The 23,912-nt window shown below is 47.5% G+C and overlaps 1 protein-coding gene across 3 annotated transcripts in view; it reads left to right on the top strand.

Moving 5' to 3' along the window:
- Positions 1-20,789, top strand: part of CLIC5 (chloride intracellular channel 5) — a 162,039-nt gene extending 141,250 nt beyond the window's left edge. For all 3 annotated transcript variants that reach the window (XM_060615646.3, XM_060615648.3, XM_060615647.3), the window contains exons 5-6: positions 9,868-10,052; positions 16,323-20,789. In XM_060615646.3, the coding sequence (XP_060471629.2) occupies positions 9,868-10,052; positions 16,323-16,490 (353 nt within the window). In that variant the 3' untranslated portion in view covers positions 16,491-20,789. The remainder of the gene's footprint in view (positions 1-9,867; positions 10,053-16,322) is intronic.
- Positions 20,790-23,912: the final 3,123 nt, after the last annotated feature.

Below are 23,912 nucleotides of genomic sequence, written 5' to 3'. Positions count from 1 at the left end.
TTCAACAGAAGGGGATTTAAAACACACACACACAAAAACTACAGTGAAAATATCTGATCTGGCCATGCCAAAAACAAACAAACAAACAAACAAAAACTAGTATTTCAAATTCTCCGTTGGGGTTAACCAAATCTGAATCATTACCCCACGTAGATTTTAAGAAACAGAAATGTAAAGTTGCATACTTAATCTGCAACACTCTTACCTCAAACTTTAGAAGATGCAAGTTAAAGTCGTGCAACTAGAGCTTCTCCCCGCGGATTGTAAGCCGTGAGGGGGCAAGTGGGGGTACCCAGAGGACTCCTCTGAGCAAGGGCGGGGGAGGGTGGGTATTACTGTGGTATATCTGGGGAATTCTGCAAAATATCACTCGCCCCCAACCCCTGCTGAACTTACCCTCTAAGGTTGCCCCGTTGCATGACTGTCAGGAACAAGGCTCACTCTGGTGGGACTGTGGTTACGACAGCAGAGTCAGAGTGAAAGGGCCAGCTGAAAACTCAACAAAAGACTGCGTAAATCATCTGGGGTGGCTTCCTCAGGGTGGAGGACAAGTCAAGCACAATGTTTACCAAGCAGGCTTTTTTGCTTGCAATTCTAAGAACTCACCAGCTTTTTTGTGTGCTTTGTTTCTTACACAGCAGCAGCGTCACGCCTTGCCCATAAGAACCACACGCTGAGAGGCGAAGGTAGTTCTAAGTCTCCTCCAGGCATCCGCCATGGCAATCCTAACAAGGTGTCCCTTGTTATGATCTCTATTTTGCAGAGGAGGAAACTGAGGCACAAGAGGTGAAGCAGCCCATCCAAGTTAGTAAATGGCCGAGTGTGGATCCCCATGCAGGCCGCTGGTCCCGCAGTTGTGCACCTGACCTGTATACATGAGACATTGAAATAATTCATTATTTAACATGCACGTGGTGCTGAGTTTTCCAACAAGAGTAGGAAGGTCATTTAGGAAACGGTGATCAAATCGGTTCATAAACCACGGAACAACTAGCATGTGCATGTTCCAAATACACTACACAACCCCCAGCTTTACTTGGGGAGTCGTGACTCAACATCCGTGAGAGGCGAGGGGCACCAAACCTGGCCCACCCACAGAGGGCGCTGGAGAGAGACGTATTAACAACTGAAAGAATGGGCGGCTGGGGGAGAGTTTCCAGACGGGATAGTGACAGAATGACAGAAACCAGTAATTATTTAAATTTAGAGCTGTGGTGGCTGCGTGATGATTCTTAAATTTGTCAATGGCTCTTCTACAAAAGATGTGGGCATTGGAGGATGAACAGGGCAAAATGTGGCTAAGTCAGTTCAGCTTGAGCGTTTGCAGGGAGCGTTGAGAAAGAACATGCCTAGGTCCCAACGCTGGACGGAGAAAGCGTCTCCCTTGTCTCGTTCATTCCCGATGTTCGATGTTCGAACATGAGGGCTGAGCCTAATCTATGGCCTGATAGTTAAAAATAACCTGTTACAAAGTAGCCATAAAAATCTAACAGTTTTCAGCCTGATTCAGTCTGCTACATAAACTACAACCAGCATTAATAGCTTCAGTCAGCATTTATGTCGTTCTTTCTATTAGCACAATGGTTTTTACAACCATTTATGAGTTTCTGGAAAGCCTAATAGAAAACACACATGCATGTTATACGTGTTCGCTGTGGAAGATGCAGTTTCCGCTGCTTAAGGACAGGCCAGGAGGGGTCGCCACCGCCCCGTGGCTGAAGCCTGGGCAGGGCTCCAACGGGGACCACATTCTCTCTGGGTTGTTGCAGCCAGCTCGCACCCTCCCCGGGAGTTTCTGAAGCTTCCTCTTTCCACTGGCCCCAGTTTTTCTCTGTCTCTCTTTCTCTTCCCGTTGATAAGTTATCTCTGGGGGGAGCCTGCAGGGTACAGACTATGTACACAAAAGGAAACTTAAATTTGAAGACATAAGTGATCATCTTTCTTTTCAAATGTACTGTGGCTTTTAGATTTAGAAAATTATGTGAAGCTCGAAGTGTCTATATTATGCATACCTCCCTTCCTACGTAAAAACAATATCTTATGAAAGGCATGCCAAAAAGTCCTAAATTCTTTACCATGCTGTTTCTTTTTTAATATGTATTTATTTTTGAGAGAGACAGAGTGTGAGCAGGTGAGGGGCAGAGGGAGAGGGAGACACAGAATCCAAAGCAGGCTCCAAGCTCTGAGCTGTCTGCACAGAGCCTGACGTGGGGCTCGAACTCACGAGCCATGAGATCATGACCTGAGCTGAAGTCAGTTGCTCAACCGACTGAGCCACCCAGGCGCCCCAACCATTCTGGTTTTTTAAACACAGCTAGCTAATTGCCAAAGCCATGCCTTGAAACACACACACACACACACACACACACACACACACAGTTCATTTGTTGTTGGGAGTCATACTTCTAAACATGGGGGGCAAATATTGGGTTGATTTGCGGAACTGTATAAAAAAGATGATTCTTCACCATGATCCCCTCTAGGGCTTGGGGAAGAAACCGTACAGAGGATCTTCTCTCCTTCAAGGAAAAATCCCTTACCACCTTAAAAATACATCAAAGAAATCTATAAACCCATTTGCTTGGTGAATCTTTCCACCAAGGTGGGTAAGGGGCATCCTATAGTGTCCTATACCCCAGTCCACCTTAGTGGTAAGACCTGAATCCTGCCTTGGGACTAGAGAATCGTTTACTGACCACTTACTGGAAAGAACCATGAGAGTTTGTCATTTAATCCACCCTCCCATTCAAGGCTGAAGTCTTTTCTAGAACAAACAAATAATACCCATGGCAGCATGAGCTAGACTCCTCTTAAGCTCAGCTGACATTGCAAGAGTGAACAGTAGGGAATCTGTTGAAGTTGCCATTGCGTTTTGCTTTCTCATAAACCACTGTTTGTCTTTCCACCTTTCCTGTTTTCACCAGTGCCTAGAAACGGAGGCCTGGGAATTGCTTCCCACAGGGGAGCCCCTGGGTCTTTCACAGCTAGAGCCAATTTGACAACATCCTCCTCTCTGGCTATGAGGCCAAGTCTAGTGTTGGTCTCATGCCAAAGGTGGACATGAATTCTCCAAACTATCAGACCAAGTAAGTGTGACACATCCCTGTAGCCTGATTTTTGTTAAGTCCCTCTATGCACCAGAGTCTGTAGAAGATGCTTTAACAGCAACTTGTGAATAACCATAATCAGTGCAGGATTCAAACTCAGATCTCTTGAAGAACAGAGTGGGTGTGCAGACATTTCAGGGAAGCACAGTACAGGGCCACCAGCCCCTCCCTGTCCCTTCCCTGTTGATACCTGTGATGTGTTAACATACCCAGAGGACCCAGACACAGGAGAGTAGGGCTCACCAAGCCTGAAACAAACTTTCCTTCCCATCTTCTACGACCCTGCTGCCTTTTTTTGACCCTGTGGTCGACGGACCAGGCGAAGATGATACTTTGAGAGACAGAAGGACCATGGGGACCCACTACCACTTACCTGCTATGTGTTCTAGACGGGTCGCTGTGGATCAGAGGGTGTGAACCTCGGTTTCCACCTGCTTATAATTTTGCCTTTATGTGACCATTCATACTTCATGTAACCCAACTATAACAGGGCTACATTTTCTGTCTTTAAGGACTTGGACAACACAGAAAAGCTCTATGGCTTCCAATTCCTTAAACTTGAAAGATGAATGTAGATCTTTATGGAAGGTTTCTTGGGGGGAGGGAACTACACTGCCCAGCCCAAAGCCAAATGTCCTAACCACCCTTCTCCACCTTAGAGCATCCTTGTCCCTCCTTAAACATGTCCTCTTTATAAGCATTTATGTTCCTGCCCACCCTACCTGCACCTCCTTTTTTCCCACCACGGTAACTCTCCTGAGCCTTACTGCTGCCCCAGCCTCCTCCTCTTGCTTGGATCGTTGGCCCTGGGCATCTTGTCTAAAGCCATATGACCTCACTGTTTCTAAAGAAAGGCTTCTTGCTCCAGAAAGGCGAGGGAGAGATGATATGACATTGTTACCATTTGATTTGGGGGGGTTCCCATCACATTATCATTCAGGTTTAAAACTATCAAATGTCAACAAGGTGTGGCCATCTTTGTGTTTTCTCTCCAAGAATATGTGATGGCCAGAGAAATCTCCTTTGTGGCCTCCCTCAAGCCACAGCTATGCTTTGTCGTCATCGTTGTTGTATCGACATGATCTCGAAAGAGATGAAGAGAAACAACGTGATTTGGTCCTCCAGGTATTTCCCAATATCTAGATATTTCTTTCTTCATAGGCAAAACCCAAATGACTTTCTGTCTTTTCACCCAGATGTTCTGCTCTCACACAGACAATGTGACAGCATTGGCCCTGAGTGCAGACAAAGTTAGTATCTGTTGCTGAGAAATGACGGGAAGGGTCCTGGTAGGCTCGCTTCTCAGAGATAGTAACTCCTTCTGGATCCACTGATGGTCATTAACAGTACCAAGAACTCCAGAGGAAGTCAAGCCGTTACTAGAAGAACACAGATATTTTATCAAAGGAGCCGAAGGTAGGACGTGAGGGAGTAGCCACACTCTTGATTCTAATCTGTCCTGAGGATCCACTGGCCCCGTGAGAGAGAAGAATTCTACAGAAGGAATTCTAAGGAAGAAAAAAAAAAGCATTCACTATTTAGCTGCTGATTCAAACTAACATTTCCGTCAAGATAGTGGCCTCACAAGCCAAGCTGTTATCTCCGAATGTTCTCAATTCCTTTATCTCTCAGATTTAGCACATCAAGAACCGTATCTAGAGGACTTGACTCCTAGAGAAGTAGTCTGTGGTTGTTAGACTATTTGACCTAGGAAGACGTACAAGAAAGCCTTCCTTCCTCCTCCTGGCCCAGGGGATTTGGGGACGAAGGAGGAGAGAGAGGTAGAAGGGCCAGGGGCCTAGAGTTGTATCTGGGAAACCCCACATGACACTTTGCTCAGGTAGCCTTCCAGGGCTTTGGAGGGAGCCCAACAGCCTACCTGTGACCACCACCCAAGGCTCAACATCCCCAGCCTTACTCTGGAAGGGAGTGGAGGTTTTGCTGAGGAAACGGTAACTGAGCAGAAACGTGGGAACTGTGGTAGCTTCCTAAAGCCTTCCACCCACTAGATCCCAGGACCCCTCTCTCCCCAAGGCCATGAGGTCACAGGAATCCTCCCACCCTCATTTACTCAGGGAGGAGAGCACAGGTGATGGAGACTTTCTGTAAGACTGAGCATTCTCATGTCAAAGAGACTGAGAATTCTTTTTGAGAGACTATTTATTACATTGGACTATGTTGTAATCCAGAGTGGACTAAATTAAAGTTGTTGTTTTCCCATTACCCAGAGGTTGGGCCTTGTAAGGAAGGCAACAGCAGTGAAAAAGCAAACAAGGTGCAATTTCAGTACGTATCCTGGGAACAGTTTGCTTGTACATATGTGTGTGCCTTGGGAAAGTCTAGGACTCACTTTTTCTTTATCTGCTAAATGGGTATGAATAATAATGCCCATCTCAATAGCTTCATTGTGTACTTAGATGATAGGTCGCATAAACATCCCCAGTCTACTTCAGAAATTCAGCTAGTGTATTTCTTGCCGGTGCTGGATCAGAGCCATGAACGAGGCGCCGTGGGACAGAGAGTCCCTCGGCCTGGGGCCAGCTCCCAGGAGCCATGATCTTCTTCTCCACGGGAGAGTGGAAGAGACGCCCATCCAGGCTGCAGCCAGTGATCGGAGGTGGTCCCCTGGTTCTTACCTCTCTGCAAGTTCACATGCCAGAGAGAAAACACGCGTTAGGAGCTGAGGGTACAGGAACCTGGGCCCACAGAGCTGCTCCTGTCCTTTCAAAGACCACCTTTGACATCTGTTCCACTCTAAGTGAGTTCTGAGCCCCAAAGAGTCTGTGTGGCTGCTTGCTGATATCCCCGCTGCACAAGACGTGCCAGCAAAGCAGCGTTGAGCCGTGCTTGCAAGAGCTTGCTGGAGGCTGAGCTAGAGTCTTGGCTCCCTGGTCCTCATTCAGCCTCCATGCCCTGGTAAGAGTATATTATTTTCTTAGCTCAAATTGCCGTTTCCAAGTCATTATTTCTCTACGACGAGAAAACAATATTGGTTCTTATGTAATATCAACCTCAATGAATCTGGAAGTGATCATGGAATGGGTGGATTTTTTTTTCCTCCTTAAAAAGGAGAAAAATAAATTTGAGATTGTTTGCATATGGCTGAGAATATTTATGAACTATTCCCCCTGCTTCCTCATCACATATTTTACCCAGCACATTTGCGTGTGGTACAGAATAAATCTTTACAGGAAGGGCGGGTGGAGAGGGCAGAAAGCAGTTAAAGGACTGGGTACCCGTCAAGTGCCTGGGACGTGGTTGGTCCTGGGTCTCAGGGTCCCCTGGCCTCAGGCTTACTTGCTGTGGTCTGAGGGTTGCCCCATCCTGCGGCTCAGAGGAAGTCTTTGGGAGGGAGGGTTCCAAATGCGAACACGGAAGGATTACCGTCTGCTTGTCACTCTGGTTTCTCTTACGTCCCCTGCGCTGTTACCAGAAAGGTGAACGCCTGTGCTTTCATGACCTGGGTACCGTCAGCCGAAAGAGATAATTAAATTCTATGGATGCCAGATTGAGCCAGGGTCAGAGGAATAAGTTGGCAGGTGGGAGGGAAAAGAACTGGCAGAGAAGTTCTTGGTGCTGGCATCTGGTATTCGATAATAAGGGCAGTGTGTTAGCACAGACATGTTGCGTCTGTTTCCCTCTGGCCGTGCCCCTCACACAGCTCGTCACCAAGAAGGGTCCCGGCGGAGTGTAAGGGACCGGCTGTGGCTGTATGTTAAATCGGGAAGAGAAGCAGGGCTCGGGGCTGTTGATTCTCTCCTCCAGGGACCGGGCCTCAGAACTGGAGCTTCTGAGAATCTCTCATGGCCTGCCGCACCTTGGATTTTTGAGGAAAGTACTGGTGGCAAGTGTGGGGTCAGGGACAGAGCGCAGATGGCTGCCATATTTGGTATTGCAGTCATTAACTGCTGTCCTAGCATGGGGCAGGTGTAGTCTGAGGCACTTTTCCCTGCATAATCTGAGCTAGTCCTCGCCCCGGCTTTACGAAGATTAGCGATCTTCCTCTCACAGTTGACATGAGAAAACGGAACCTCAGTGAAGTTGAGGAACTTGCCCAAGGTCACACTTCTTGGTAAGTTCCAGGATCAGGGACGTTCCCAACACTTGCGGGGTCTGAAGCCAATGGAATAAGTACAAATAAGGAATTAAAAAAAATCAAGCTCAAGGCCTTGGAAGGGGCCCATGTGATTAAGGGAACCGAAGCTTTCACCTCAGCAACGTCGCAGTAAATACACCCTGGGCGGGGTCAAAATTTAAACACAGGGTTAGCTCCAGGTCACTTGGCCCCTTCCCTGCGGCCTGGTCTCCTCTTCTTTCTACCACGGTTAACACCAACTCCCCCACCCCCTTCACATTCCTGATCGAAATTACACAAACTCCAGTATGAAACTGAAGCTCCGAGGACATCCTCAGAACACGCCCACTTGGTATGTTACATACATGTCAGTTACAGGATAGGACAACAGCCACGCCCACTGCCGGACTTTATTCTTCCACCTCAAGAGCTCGTTGAGAGATAGTTGATACTTATCCAGAACCGCCCTCCCAAGGATCTCCAGTTGCTGTGCTAGGCGGCTTTTGCAAATGCCATGATAGTTCCCACGCTGGGCAATTTGGGCACAGACTTCTGCAGTGGTCTGCTCCGGTCTCCAGCGGGCATTTTAGAAGTACAATCAGCAGTGTTTCATTTCCCATCATATGTCTCTTTCCCTTGCATTGCTATCCATTGGTCAGACTTCAACAAGCACTCCTCTATTTGACTTTTCCTATCTCCATTATCATCAATATTTTGTCAGAATCTCCATAACTGAAAGGGAGGGAGGGATTTAAGGGAGCAGACAAACCCAATATAGATCACAAGTGCTTTGGTGGGGGTGGGGAGCATAATAACTATTGTTTGGTACCCACCCTCTGCTCCTGCCCTTGAATAGGCTTGCAGTCCCATCCCTAGTCTAGACAATTACTAAGGGGAATACAAGCATTTTTCCCAGCCCTGCTCACTATTCTCCCAAACTGGAAACACAAAGCAGATGATGAAGTACAAGTTCAAATGCCACACCAGGGAGAAGGAAGTATTGAGAAACCACGTCCAACCTCCAGCCTGTTTTCAACATTCCAGTAAGCGTTCAATTGATTTATCTTGGGCTGGTGTCATTTCATTGTCTCAAACAAAGGCCTTCTATGAAAAGACAAACTTGGGTTGAGGGAGGAGTGGCTAACAGAAGGCCCATTTGGGAAAAAGTAAATAAGAGTACAGTCCTCTGGGCTCTTCCTCCAGAGGGAGCATCCCCCTTTCCTCTGCTAGAATTAGCATCAAGACTGGCTGGTGACCTGACCTCTGTCCGCCTCTGTCCTCTGAGTTCAGGTGGCCAGTGTTCTGTGCCTGGAATAGACTATGAAGTTCTGGATGGAATGGTTCTGAGTGATAGTGACTTCCGGCTGTTCTTTTTTTTTTTTTTTTTTTTTAATTTTTTTTTTAACATTTTATTTATTTTTGAGACAGGGAGAGACAGAGCATGAACGGGGGGGGGGGGGGTCAGAGAGAGGGAGACACAGAATCTGAAACAGGCTCTAGGCTCTGAGTTGTCAGCACAGAGCCCGACGCGGGGCTCGAACTCACGGACCGGGAGATCATGACCTGAGCCGAAGTCAGCCGCTTAACCGACTGAGCCACCCAGGCGCCCCATCCGGCTGTTCTTTTGAATATTTTGTTCTGCTCTTGTGACTAAATGAATTACTCGGCAGGAAATTACTGGGACAAGACTGCAAACGTCATCCACCACATGATCTTCCTTTGGACGTTCATTCTTTGAGCTGTGTCCGTGACAGGTTTCCACGCAGCTGTGACTGGGCATTTCTGGTGCACTGGCCCTTCCATTTTGGACATCCCTGATTTTTAGAACAACCTTCTCTAGATTAAACTGAAGTAGGGCTTTCTGGTATGCATTGGTCCTCTAGGGGCAACACCAAACAGGTGGTTTACTTTCCTATGTCAGGTCTTCCTGAAAACCTTGTCGCCTTCCCTTCTCAGGTTGGGTTCGTCAGTGCTCCCATGGTTAATGCTTCTGCAAAGTCTGGTGCATATCTCTGTCCTAGGGATTTTACGCAGTTGTTATTTACTTAGTCAGGAGCCCTTTCTGCAAAATTATTATGTGGGTTGATTGTGGAATATTGGCAAAATATAGAGAAGCAAAATAGAAAATGAAAATTAACTGTCATTATTATATCTACTGGAGATAAGCACTCTAAAAACTCGGACGTATATCCTAATGGTTGTATTTCTATATTTATGTTTTTTCCACAAATGATTAGCTAGTATACATTGCTTGGTTAAAGTTTGCTTTTTCTGGGGCACCTGGGTAGCTCAGTCAGTGGGGTGTCCGACTTTGGCTCAGGTCGTGATCTCATGGGTCATGAGTTCGATTGAACCCTGCATCAGGCTCAATGCTGTCAGCACGGAGCCAGCTTTGGATCCTGTCTCCCCGCCCCTCCTCCACTTGCGCTAATCTCTCTCAAAAATAAATAAATATTCAAAAGCTTTTTTTTTTTTTAATAAAAAAAAGTTTGCTTTTTCAGACCACTTAGTCCTCTTTCACTGCATTGGATTGGTGACTGCCAGGTATTCGGTAGTGTGTGGGGAGCTGGCCGTGTGACGAGGGGGACAGGATTCGGGATGAGCCCCTTTACTCCGAAGTCCCTGCGGTTGTTGCCAGTGGCAGGAAGGTCCGCTAAAGATACTTCTTTTGCTGTTTCATGCCAGCCCTTGAGAAAGGCCTGACCAAGGCACTGAAGAAACTGGATGACTACCTGAACACCCCTCTTCCAGAGGAGATCGACGCCAACACTTGCGGGGATGAAGACAAGAGGTCCCGGCGCAAATTCCTAGACGGGGACGAGCTGACCCTGGCCGACTGCAATCTGTTGCCCAAACTCCATGTGGTCAAGGTAAAGACCGCTCTATCTGCAGGTGGCTGGCTGTATCCAGGTCCGCCATAGGCCCGGTCACTTGTGTGGATGAGTCAAGGACAGTGCCACACGGCCGGTCCAGAGTCTGGGCTCTGAAGTCACACGAATAGGAACCCAGAGTCAGCTTCCACTGCCTGGTGGCTGTATAGACTCTCTGAGTGTCAGTAAAACAGGCATATATTACTTCCTCCTTATTCTCATTCTTACTTCTTGGCTGGGAGAGTAAATACAGTGTGACAGTGCCTGGCATATTGTAAAGGCTCAATACATAGTAGCTCATTGTCATTTCATGTATGAGAGAGAGAGTGAGTGGGGGCACTTTTTCCTTGTCTCTGCCTCCTGGGTTCTCACTGGCCACACCCCCACATCTCTCTGAAGTTGCTTCATGTGCGAGCCTTCTCATTCCCTTCAGTAACTCCCTAGGGCAGGCATATAGCATCCTCCTCATCTATCAGTTGAAGAGCCGGAGGCTGTAAGAAGTGACATCATTTTCTTGTCATGGTTGCACTCACTGGTCAACTTCATCACCCCGTATAATCCTGTCCTTTAAGAATCGGAGGATCCGAGAGTTGGAAAGAAGGGAATTCCAAGGTCATCCCAAACCATCTCCCACCCCAAACGGGACCACTTTCTGTGTGTCTGTGACAGGCTTCCATGCAGCTGTCACTGCACCTTTCTGATGATGAAGAGTCCCCTGCCTAGCGAGTCAGCCCTATCCCTTTGGACAGCGGTGATTATTAAAACATCCTTATATTGAGCCCCATCAGCCTCCAGGCCACCCTTTGTATTCTGGAACAGCATGGAATGGGACTGCTCTGTTTCATCTCATTTGAAGACAACAGTAGGGTGCCCCAACATTCTCTCTCTAAACTGATGCTTCTTCTTACCTCCTTTCCCGGCCCTCACCAGCCTAGAGAAACACACAGTGGGATCGTGCAGCTAGATCGTCGTCTACTCTCATACGTACTCGTATCGTACGTCTCAGGCAGTCAGCTCTGTGGGGATAGTGGCTTCTCCAAGCATGATGGTGGGTGGGTTCATGGTGGCCCTTTCATAAATACTCACTGATTGGCCATTTCATCACTTAGCTTGTGACTTTATCATACCCACTTTCCTTCTACCCTTCGTAAAAAGAACCGTTTATCAGCTGGCTATCTGCCTATCGTGTTTCAGCTGTAGTCCTGAGCTGGAAACGCGGGCCTCCCTCCAATCAGAGCACAACCAGCTTGAATTGCGATCGTAGCTGGGCAAGCGCCATGCGACTTGGTCAGAGCTGGAGACTGGGTGGGAATCATGCATGCCGTTACCGATAGGCTGGGAAAATGCAACCTATGAATATGAAGGCACTTTGGGTTCGGGGCCAGGCCAACGGTTACTTGTAAGTCCACCCAAGCTTACACGTCTTTCAGGTTGTTAATTACTGCATGCACCACCACAGCCCTGGAAACGCCTTTTATTCTCTTTTCCTGAGTTACAAGTGGCACCCTTAGGGATGGTGTGATTCCAGGTCAGCCACACTGCGTCAGAGTGGTGTAACGGAAGGACCCCCATTCAGAAAGGCGTGAGACCCCCATGCTAGTCCTGACAGCATGAGCTGGGGCGAGTCATTTAATCTCTTTGGAATTCTTTTTTCTCATGCCCCAATGAAGAGATAGGAAGTATATTCCTTCTTGCCTCTTTCTCTCTCTTCCTTTGCTCTTTTCTTCTGTCTTGAAGAATCTCTTGTCAAATAAGGTAAACAAATGGATCTCCCAGGCCCCGTGCTTCATCCTTCGACTCCTCCAGTGCCTCCTAGCCCTAAACGATGATGCGACACCCGTGTCCTTGGAGAAGCTGGGGATCGGGGCGGGGCGGGGGTGGGGGGGATGGCGGCCTTGGAGGGGACAAGGCTGGGCCTCGCCTTCTGTCTCCTCATATTTCTGCTGATCCAGCTTATCAGATCCCAGAGACCTGGCAAACCCCCGACATGAAGAAAGAGTGAAGGGGGAGCCAAGTCAAGTTTGGCTTCTGATGCCAAAACCTAATCTGGGCTGTGGGAGCTAACTGTTTTCATATGAAAGAGCAAATTCAGAGCAGGAGCGTGGAAGTTCCTGTGAACGTCAGAGCTCCGTGCGCGCATCCCCGCCTGCTCTCTTGCGCGTGCGTTCTCCCTCCCTCTCTCTCTCTTGCCTGGCTCTCGTTCAGGTTCATCTTCATCCTGCCTGAGAGCCTGGTTTGAACTCGTGCTGTCTGGCTCCCTTCTAGTCCTTGGCTCCTCAAGTCAAACCGACATGCGAGGAAATAGCCGGTTCCGTGGCCAAGGCTCAGGGCGTGCAGATCCGGGCAGGGAGGGGCATGGCAGGCCTTCTCTCGGGGCCACTGGGACCCCTGCCTAGCACAGTGACCTGCTTCAGCCCCTGAAGCAAACAGGAAGGGAGGCATGAACACAAGTCTATGTCCATAAATTGCTTTTCTGCTGTTTTAAATCTCATGTCGTATCCTTTAAAAATGAAAACAGATCCCAGCACGGAGGGACTTGAGGCCACTCTGTCGGTCCGCGTGTGACCCGCGGATCCTGCAGGGACTTGCTCTTGCCGGGGCAGGGACAGCTTCTTCTCAAAGGCTCTTGGGCAAACCCAAGGGCCCTCACCCTGCGGTGAATAGGGGAAGGCCAAGGTGAACGGGCAGTGTCTGTTGGACCCGGCATTTGCTTATGGCCAGTGCTCTGCCAGAGGACTCAGATTCCATCCCCTTTGCTTTTTTAGCCACACCTGAGCCGGACACAACATTGTGGGGATGGCTTCTCCAGTGACCACACCAGACCAGTTATCTTAGCCAAGAGAATTTAATTTTTTTTTCATTTTAGAGAGAGAGAGAGAGAGAGAGATGAGCCGGAGAGAGGGGCAGAGAGAGAAAAAGAGAGAGAGAGACAGAGAGAGGATCTTAAGCAGGATCTATGCTCAGCATGGAGCTCGATGCAGGGCTCGATCCCACAATCCTGGCATCTTGCCCGGAGCTAACATCAAGAGTCGGTTGCTCAACCGACTGAGCCACCCAGGCGCCCCACCAAAAGAATTTAATAGGAAGAAGCACTAAGTACTGAAGATCTAGGAAGGCAAAGTGTACCATGACATTTCACCAGGATGAGGCAGCTACAACCCCCAGGGCAGCAGAGGTAAACGGAAGAGGTCAGAATTATCTAAACTTGGAAACTTAGATGAGGGGCCCCTGCAGAGCTGAACCTTGGACCTCTGAGGTGGGGCGCTGCCGAGCCAGCACTGGAGGCGGAGTTAAGAGGACAGTCCAGAGGAGTCACTGTCGTGTGCTGGCCTCTCTCAGACGGGGTGATGCACGGGTTCCGCTAGTGTAGGCAAAACAAGAAAACTGGAGTCAGTTGCCACTGCGGGAGCAAAGGGGACTGAGAGGAACAGAATGCCTAGGAAGGGAAGGGACGTCTCTTCCCCCTCCTCCAGCCTTGAAGGCTCTCTCTCTAGCGCCCCCTCGTGACAGAGTCTCACAGGGAGTCACTGGCAAAGCAGAGATGTGATTTGCAGAGTCCCTGCCCCAGCAGCTGGAAGAAACAAGCCCAAGGGTGGTTTGGAGATCAACAGCTATAGCTGAATAACTGGCACAAGAGGGATTCTGAGTATAGCGGTTCCTGCATCATTTGCACAGGGCTCGGTAGCCCCGTGGAGAGGACCGCAGATTAGGAGGGAAGGACTGTCACAGGACTAAAAGGCAGGGCCTAAGGAACATAGTGATACTGATAGTGTCCTGTGGTGACAGATAGGAGCTACACTGTTGCTGTGCACAGCACAGCATGGAAACTTGGCTGAATCACAGGGTTGTACACCTGAAACTAATGTAACATTGCACGTCAACTACACTCAAATGAAAAAAAAAAAAAGAAAAGAAAAGCAAGGACCGGAATAAATATTAGTGATTACTCAGTAGATGTTGGTCGAATTAATTCATTTCCTGTGTAATGTTGTGTAAGCCATTGAATCTCTTGTGGCTTCAGTTTGTTCATTGCTGAGGACCTCTGGTCTTTAAAAGTACGTTTCTTACGTTTGACTCTAGGAGATGCACTCTGATTTGGGATAACTGAGGATAGTAAAGATTCCGTACAACTGTTTATGGAACCTTTACTTATTTAACTTCCCTTTGCCTTACTTTCCACATCTGTAAAAATGGGAGTATAATACACTCTTCCTTATAAAGTTATTTAGAGATTTAAAGTAGCTTGCAGAGGGCTTAAGGTGGAGCCTAGAGCAGGGTGCAGAGTAGATAAGTATTTGCTAGTGTCGCTATGCTTATAAACCGTGTCATTGAGATTATCAGGCAGTACAGAAATGAAGAAGTTGTGGTTCCTGTCCTCCTACTGCTCACAAGCTAGAGAAGAGAGAGAGGATATGAAAACAGTAATTGCAATTCAGAATAGAACAGAGCTTAGTATGTAACAGACGTTCCAAACTGAAGAATAGGGAGGGGGAGATGCGTGCTCCTTGGGAATGTGGTCAAATTGATGAGGTTGAGCTTTTCTTGCCCTCCCTCATCGTTGCCCTCACTCAGCATAGCTCTCTAGGGGACCCTGAACATCACGGGCATCAACATGAAGGTGAAAGTCCAGAGTAGCTGAATTGGGGTGGCAGGGGGGGGGAGGTTCTCTGAGTGGGAGGATCCCAGGGTCAGCAGTCTGACAACCTCTCTAAAAAGAAAGCGAGGAAAGGAGTCAGAAGTCAGTGCCTTAGGAGAGAGGCTACTCTTTATTGTTCCCACCCTAGCCCCCCAAGGGCTCGAGGCAAGAACGGCTAATGTGTGGACCCCAATGTACAGTGACAATAAAGGGGGCCCTGTTAAAAAAAAAAAGTACTCAGAATTTCCAGATGGTGACAGCAGAGCATTAAACCAAGAACAGGCCCCTCTGAGTTCGAGGCCCTGTGTAACTACACAGGTCACCCTCAGCGAAGACCACCTTATCCTTATCTGTGAATGCATGCAAATGGGCAAAAGGTGGGTCTCAATGAATTAGAAGAGGAGGTAATGTTTCTCGAGCACTCAGTATGAGCCAGGTACCCCTCTAAACGTTTCGTGTGTGTTAACTAATTTGTTATTCCAGGATAGGTTCTATTATTATCTTCCTTTGAGAGATAAAGAAATTGGGGCTCAGAGAGGCTAAGTAAGTAGTCCAAGGCCACACAGCTATTAAGTAGTGGAGTAAAAATTCCAGATGCATTCAGCTGGGATCGAGAGCCCACGCTTTAACCACTGTGCGACCATTTCAGCACGAACTCCGCTTTCCCAGAATGCCCATCCACAGCCCCCACGTGTGGCAGACTCCAGACAGAATAAAAATCACCATTCGTTCACTCCCACTCAAGATCTGTTCATTCGAGAACCTGCCTATCCATTCCCACATCTAACTTACACTCCTTATGCTTTTTATTCTCTCCTAAAAATACGGGTGCTTAGGTAAAACAGAGTAGGTAACAGGAAACAGTTTATAGCTCGATCAGTCAGACTTAACCACTGATCACATTTTGGTACCCGTACTTCTAAGTAATCACACACATTTCTCCAAATGCATGATACTGCACTTCTTAAAAATTTTATTTTATACTGCACTTTATTTTCAAAAAAATTTTTTAATCTTTATTTTTGAGAGAGGGGGGTACAAGTGGGGGAGGGGCAGAGCGAGAGGGAGACACAGAATCTGAAGCAGGCTCCAAGCTCTGAGCTGTCAGCACAGAGCCCAACGTGGGGCTTGAACTCGCGGACCGTGAGATCATGACCTGAGCCAAAGTCAGATGCTTAACTCAGGCGCCCCTGCAGCATCGTTTTCAATGGCTGTCTGGAATGGCCCTGTATTTACGTATGATGATGTATTTCTCCATTTCGATATTGGCGGACATTTGTGTTCTATACCTTTTTTTTTTTACCGTTGCATTCTTTTTTTTACTGTTAGTTCCATGATCATATACGGGTAGCTGAATCTTGGTATACGTACATGATTGTTTCCTAAGGAAACATCGCTAGAAGCAGAATGGCGAGGTCAAAGGGCAAATTGTATTTACTTAAGAAATAAATAAGCTTAGATAAGATGACAAGGAGGCAGCGCTTGCCAGCTTGTGTCACAGACACTTTGCTGATGGCCCCCTGTGATGCCTGCTGGGTTTCCTCCCAGGCCACATGGTAGGTCAAGCCGCTTAACTCCTTCTCAGTGATTTGCTTTGCCCGCTCACGCCATCTGTCCTATCGCCTGTGTTGTAGATTGTGGCCAAGAAATACCGCAACTACGATTTCCCCGCTGAGATGACGGGCCTGTGGCGGTACCTCAAGAACGCCTATGCCCGGGATGAGTTCACCAACACCTGTGCGGCAGACAAGGAGATCGAGTCGGCCTACGCGGATGTTGCCAAGCGCCTCAGTCGGTCCTGAGCTCGGCCACCTTGCCCCACCGCTCCAGCAGAAGGACTCCGCTTCTCCCAAAGGACTCCGGCCTCACACACTCCTCTTCCGCGTTGCCTCGGGGACACTCCTTTTTGTAGCCGGCCGCCTCTTGCTGGCCTCATGGAACCCCGGCCTGCTGTCTCTTAGGAAGGTCAGCGCCGACCCCATCTGATCGTGCAGGAATCTGCAAGCAGAAATGGTAGAAATAGTCAAGCTCTCAACCTTTGGGCCGGGCCTGGGTTCCGTGCATCTGGGGTCAGTGTTGGAGAACCCACATAAGGGACCGTCACTGCCCCCTCCGCCAATATCAGAACCTCTCCTCAGCTGCATTAGGAAAACGTGCGACACTGTGCCCTCTTCCGCCCTCCTCTTTGTTGGGAACTCCACGGCCAAGGACAGATGCCATCGTAGTTCTTAGTAGAAACAGATCCGCTGCGTTTGGGGGAGATGGAGAGAGTGAACGGAGGACAGGCAGGCTGGGGATTGGGCACGTGACAGACACACCCAGTCTTGACACCTGCCGTCCCACTGGGCGCTGAAGACCAGATTGGAAAACCACTTCAGACGTAGTCTCCGTTTGCTGCCGTGCTGAGGGCATTGCGATGCCCTCGTGTATCTGGCTGACACCAGCCTCTGTTTTTACACTGTCCAGGCCTTTCGAGGAAGGGAAGTTGGCATGCAGTTGCAAAGCAGAGTGACTGGGAAGGGCCAGAGGAGGAGCGTCAATGCCAAAAGGACCACGGGGTCTACCAGCCATGGATTTTGCTTGCTTTAGGGGTAGTTGTTTTGGTGGAGATTACGTTTGATCCACGAGTGAATTTCAGTCTTGGAGAAAGCAGATGGGGTGGGGGGGGGCGGTTGGGTGAAGAAGTTCTTCATGAGGCTCCATGTTCCCTGGCAATGTTTCAGATAGGTCTTCTCTCTTATGATCTCCCTAAGTCTTGAACTGCTGATGTTATATATCACTGCGAACCCTATAACAAAAAAAACCAAGAATTGGCCAAACATGACTTTCCAGTTCCTTCAAGTTGCTCCTGGATGTGGGTCTTGGGTCTGCTAGCTGGGCGCTCCTGGCTGAGTCGGCTGCAGCCTCCATCGGGTGATGGGTCCATTTGGGAGGTGGCATGGTCATGGAACACCTTAGGAAGAAAGTCCATGGGCCTTTCTGACTGGGAAACCATGTGGTTTGAACTTGAAGAAAAATATGTGCCCCATCTGGGCTAATTTTCCTGCCATCTGACTCACCTGCCAGATGAAAAAGGATATTTTTTAGTTGGTATTTCTCTCCTTGGTCACTCTCCTTGAGTGTCACCTCCTTCAAAGCTCACCTGGCTTGAGCCTGGGGACCCGGGCAGAGGAAACTCAGGGAAATGAGCTAACCATCGGCCCCCTATCCTGGTGAACACCCTATGAGAAAAGCCACCTGCCACAGGATGAGGCTTCCAAGTGCTAGAAAGCCTCGGGACCTGGCTCGTTGCTCAGGAAGGGTGGCAGGACAGCATGGGGCCTTTCCGTGAAGACATCCGTGCATCTTCAACCTGGCAGGCCCCAGACCCACCTGCCTCCAGGGAGCTCTGGAGAACAAAAATGGCACACAGATCTGAGCATTGGGGAGGAAACAGGGGACCCTTTAGCCCACTGAGGAAGAGGAAATTTCTCAGTAGGACATTTTATTAGCCTGAGAGCTTTGCAAGGGCAGGAGGAGTCGATTCATTTCCACCCCTAAAGGAACCTTCCCTGGGACTCCCCGGGAACTTAGTCCCGAGACATGTTTAAAAAGGAGAATGCTGAGGAAATGGCCCCTTTTACTCTACAGTAAAGCCCCAGACTGGCCTCTTGGGAGATGAAGTCTTGAATGATCCCAAGAGACTTTGAATTAGTGTAAATCCTGTTGTCCCCAGAAACCCCTTCCTGAGTTGACCAACACAGGCATGATGACCTAAGAGGCAGTTTACTTTCCAGAGACCCACAGTGGTGCTGTTCTTGAAGCAGGTAGGTGTTAGCATGGCCAGCGCGACAGAGAAAACAGGCCACCCGGGGGGGATGGCTCCCCACACGAGTTGTCAGATACTAATGACTGATTTGATTGTCAGAATTCAGCGTTGGCGAGTCTTTAAAAACAAGCCAAACCAAATCAACATGGTTGTTTCTAGATATTCCTTCTGTGGCTGACTTAGTTTTACATAAATATTAAGGCACGAGTTTGGGGGGGCAGTTACGTGATCACTTATAACCATTTAGCACAGGGGGCAGAGTTATAGATGGAAAGCACTCCTGAGTACTTGATTCAGGAATATCTTTTTTCTTTCAACAGTAGATTACTATATAATACGACTATTGACTGAGAGCTTTAATGTCTTATGACCAGATTTATTAGAATATTTTTAAGTAACAATAATATTATCTTCTGATTATTTTTTTCCAAAAGAGATTTGCCTCCAGATTCTGCAGCCTCCCTGAAGAATCTTGGCCATAACCTTGTTATATACATGGCAAATCATCTTCCAGCATCCGTATGGTGAGGTCCTTAGGTGTCTCCAGAACCAACTCAGGAAGTATTCAAGGTTTGCAGTGTAGACTCCAGAGTTTTAAGAGGAGGTCACCCTTGTCGCCGGTCTCGAATGAATACTGATCTTTCAGAAAACATTTCATTGGCATTTGAAAAGGTTTGGGATGAGATCCTATTTTGTTTGGGATTCATTTTTCTTCTTTGGTTTCCGTGTCACTGTTTTATTTGATTTTTATGGGATAGCATGGTGGGAGGCAGAGGCAGAAAGGAGAACCCAACTTAGAATAACTGTGTAGAATTTACCCATCTGTCAGGCTGGGCTGCCTCTCAGGATGGCCCAGAGAGAAGGTATTGGATATGATTTTAATAACTTTATAAGATGGGCTGGATAATGGTCCCTTCTATTGTGTGTCTTTATCCCCTGATAAGGGAATTCAGATGCCTGACAATTCAGAATCACAGGCTGTGAAAAGTGAAAACCACTTTTATTTGGTCATACAATCTCGGACGGTTTCAGCTTCCCAGGAAATGCCACTGTTTTTGGTGTTCACATCCCCCGCTGGTGGGGCCAGCAAGGATCTTGGCCTTTTCATTAGAAAAAAAGGCTTCACCAAGAGTGAAGTTTCCTGAGCTGCACATGCTAGCATTTATCAAATGAAACAACGGAAGCTCTTCACGACATCTGTGCCCTCTGGCCACTCTGCAGGCAGACGACGCCAGCATCTTAGAATTGTTGCAAAGTGGATGATGCCTGGAACAGACCCTGCAGATCTAAGAATCCCAGGAGGCTTAGGCAAATAGAATTTAAGAAAGGGACAGAGTCAGGAGGGTGTGTTAGTAAGAGTTTTCCGTGGCGAGAAACCATTGAGGTCTGTGTCTAAAAATCAGTTGGTTTAGAGGCAGCAGGAGATGTATTTGACGCACCACTATTGCCAGTGGCCAGGAGCCTTTTTGATAGCAGAGTGAATCAAGATGCCAGTGTCTCTCTCCTTGGAAAGATGAAGCAGTATTAAGTCATTAGTAAAACTAAGTTCATTGATTCCTAAGGGATCACTTCGTCGTTTTTGATATGCCATTGAAAAGAATTGTAAGCGTTAGAGAAAAGTATGCATGTGGAACATCTGGGGCTGAACATCTTTGGGCTTGGAGCCCTTTCTGCAAACAAGACCATTGTCTTCTATCCAGTGCTTTTTAGCATTCAAACCAAGCATGAAGCCCCCTTCATGAATGCCTGTTCCTCGACCTTTGCCAATATTCTTCTCGCAGCTTAGTTTCAGGATGCTTTCCTTTCATCATTCGGTATGATCCAAAGTGTGCATAATTTTGCCTAATGTTACCTGAGGAATTAGATCCAATGTTCCCCTTACCCACCAAAAATAAAATGGAGGATTGCTTCATTATAGGGTTTGGGCTAATCTGTGTGTCGCTAAAAGCAATCTTTTTTTGGAAAACCATAGTTTTAAGGATCCAATTATCTAAGGTATTTTATGTATAGTTAGCGATTTCATATTATCGATTATGCCTATACTTAAAATATATAATATCCGGCTGATGTTTGAATTTGTCTTCCTTTCCTGATTTCCTGTTTTTCCCATTTGGAAAGCTGGCGTGTAGCTAATTTAGCAAAAGATGCCTAGCTTTTATAGAAGGACAAAATTTCATTTTAGAAAGACACTCCAAATGATGGTCACTTGATTTTCTCAAGACCTTTAACTGTGGTGATAAAGTACTAAGACATGCTTTCAAGCCTTAATAAATATAAGTTGCCTTTTAATGAAGATATTGTTGAATGTTTTCTTCATGAATCTGAAGCAGTTAGAAATTTGTTTTCCAGTCTTGATTGGTATTGGCTGATTCAAATAAAGTTGGTTTATTTTCAAATATTACAAACGCGATCCTCAGACTGCTTATTTGAGGTGGGGATTTCCTATGCTGTTCTAAATGAGAAGCGTGAAATACCCCTTTTTTTTTTTTTCCAAATAAGGGTTATTCTGTTTTCCCATTATAAAAGAGAATATGTTCATTATTCTTAAAAATCAAAAGCAAATAAAAAGAGGAAGAGGGGAAGGAAAAGCAAGAAGCTTGTGACCCAGTCATCCAAAAATCAATTTTTATTTTAGCAAGAATGAATTCGATTCTATTCTATAGAACGTGGGCTGGGTCAAGAAATACACTGACATTTCTTCATGTTTCTCCTTTCAGTTGCCAATCTGTAGGGTCACACTTGGGGGTAGGCAAACAGTGACAATCCAGATATGATTTAAGGAGTACTTTAAAATACTGGTCCACCTGCACCCCAAACTCTCTCTTGTCCCCCACCCACCCCCACCCCCCGGTTACCTAGCCCTGTCAGGGTTCGTGGCCCTAATTTCTACCCCTAGAACATCACTGACTCTAGATTAGGGTCCCCAGAGTCTTTAGTAAGTTTTACTTGAAGCCAGCATGAACACCCAACGGGACCTCTATGAGCATTCAGTTTCCTGAGTCTTTCCTGCTCTGTCAGAATAGGCTCTCCTCACCTTGGAAGGGAGGTAACACCCAACTCCAGGAACTCCCATCAGAGGTGGCCTGTCGCTCAGAGTAGGTGTAGTTGATGCTGTCGATGGTTTCCCTCCCTCCTGACCATCCCCTGGCTTCCTCAGGCAGAGCTCTGATTGGGTCCGGGGCCTTCCTCCCCACTCCTTCCTACTCCCTACCTTCATAGGACTCAGGTAAACGTGGTTCCAACCCCGGTTCCAGGGGGTGAATCATGAAGGGTCTGATCCTGTCCTTCCGGCTGTGGTTGACGTCAGAGTGGGTTCTTGACCAAGTTCCACTCCGTATTGTGAAAGGAGATTTGTTCAAGAACTTCTGAGAAAGATCTCCTTGGTCTGAAGAAGTGACTCCCTAAGTCACTGCCTCTGAGGCTGCTCCTGGACGCGGGCGTGAGGCCTGGAAATGCTGCCACCCAGGGAGACCATGAGGGGTGTGCTTCAGGTAATACACCACATTCTCTCCAAGAATGGAGGGAGCCTGCCTCCTGGAATGGACCACTGAGCTGCTGAATCAGCCAACCCTGCCAGTGGCTCTCACTCTTCATTTCCTGTTCCGTAATGCATCCTAGAGCATTGAAGGGTGTTTGTATGTTTGTTATTACAGGCAGCCAAAGGCATCTTAAGTGGTGTATTAGCCAAGTTTGTTGTTGTTGCTGTTCTTGTTTGTTTTTTAAGTGTTTGTTTATTTTGAGAGAGAGAGAGAGAGAGAGAGAGAGAGAGAGGCGAGACAGGGAGAGAGGGAGAGAGAAAGAGAAGCCCAAGCAGGCTCTGCACTGTCAGCACAGAGCTCATCGCAGGGCTTGGTCTCAGGAACGGTGAGAACGTGACCTGAGCTGAGATCAAGAGTCGGACGCTTAACTGGCCAAGCCACCCAAGCGCCCCACCGCTGTTTTTAAGAGTCAGTTTGGTCATCAGAGTGCCCAGCCAGGAGGTGTTCCATGTTCCCATTGTTGGCTCCATAGGCTGACCAAGAGCTGAGAGCACGGGAGACTTCATTTCTCTGCATCTTGGTTTCCTTAATCGCGTGGTGATGAAACCAAGGGGCACATGAGTGGCGGTGCCTGTGCCTGGCATTAAGGAGAACAGAGTCCTGTTCCAGAGAACCTGCCAAGAAAGTGCCCTTGGGGGACAAGAGCGTCTCATTGTACTTACAAGTGTCATGAGCCGTGTCTCTTTCATGTTTATGTCTACTAGCTAAGATCCCCAGAATCCCCAATAAGTTTTACCTTGTAGGAAAAGAACTGGGGTATCAGACTGGAGGAGGGTCAGAGTTGAAAACAGCAGGTCCGACTTGTAATCCTAAATCCATCACTACATTAACTCTGTGAACTTTCTGGGCCCATTTCCCCAAGAGGGTTACGAAAGTTCCTTATTTGAGGTGATGAGATCCTTGATGAAGAGTGCTTATAGGTAGTAAAGGGTTATTTCAAGTGAAAAGACATTTCAACCAATTGGAACTATCAGTCTATTAGAAGGTCTCATTGTGATCCTCCTTAATGGAAGAAGCTGATCACCAGAAAAGACTTGGGTATTTGGAACTGGTGGATTGGTTTTTGTTTTTTTTTTAATGTTTATTTATTTTTGAGGTGGGGGAAGGAGGGGCAGAGAGAGGGGAGGACAGAGGATCTGAAGCAGGCTCTGTGCTGACAGCAGAGAGCCCAATGCAGGGCTCGAACTCAAGAACCGTGAGATCATGACCTGAGCAGAAGTCAGACGCTCAACTGACTGAGTCACCCAGGAGCCCCCTTTTCTTTTCTTCCCTTCCCTTTCCTTCCCTTCCCTTTTCTATGTTGATTTATATTTGAGAGAGAGAGACAGAGAGACAGAGAGACAGAACAGGGGAGGGGCAGAGAGAGAGGGAGACACAGAATCAGAAGCAGGCTCCAGCTCTGAGCTGTCAGCACAGAGCCCGACACGGGGCTCGAACTCACAAGCCATGAGATCATGACCTGAACCGAAGTTGGACGCTCAACCGACTGAGCCACCCAAGCGCCCCTCTTTTCCTTTCTTCTAAAGTAAACTTCAGTTGGTCTTGGGATCAATGCACATGTATGTCACTCTCCTATCTTTTGAGTTCACATTCCATGAAATCGATATCTATGTGCAATTGAAATGACCCTGGGGACCTGCACTTTGCGTCATTAGCTGCAGAAAATAAAGCAGATCAAATTTTGGTAAGATTGTCAGTAAGAAGTATGGAAATTAAAAAAAAAAAAAGTTTGAGTTTAACCTCCTTTGACTAGGATAGCTTGATAACCCAAAGCTTCTTATCTCCAAATGAATATATGACGCAGAGACTGGACCATGCAAGACCCACGATACAAATACTGTAATGGGGCCAGCATAGAATGAAGTGCTCCCCCACCT

Source organism: Panthera onca, chromosome B2, assembly GCF_046562875.1.
Source record: "Panthera onca isolate mPanOnc1 chromosome B2, mPanOnc1 haplotype 2, whole genome shotgun sequence".
Classification (NCBI taxonomy): Eukaryota; Metazoa; Chordata; class Mammalia; order Carnivora; family Felidae; genus Panthera; species Panthera onca.
This window is presented reverse-complemented; position numbering and strand designations above follow the sequence as displayed.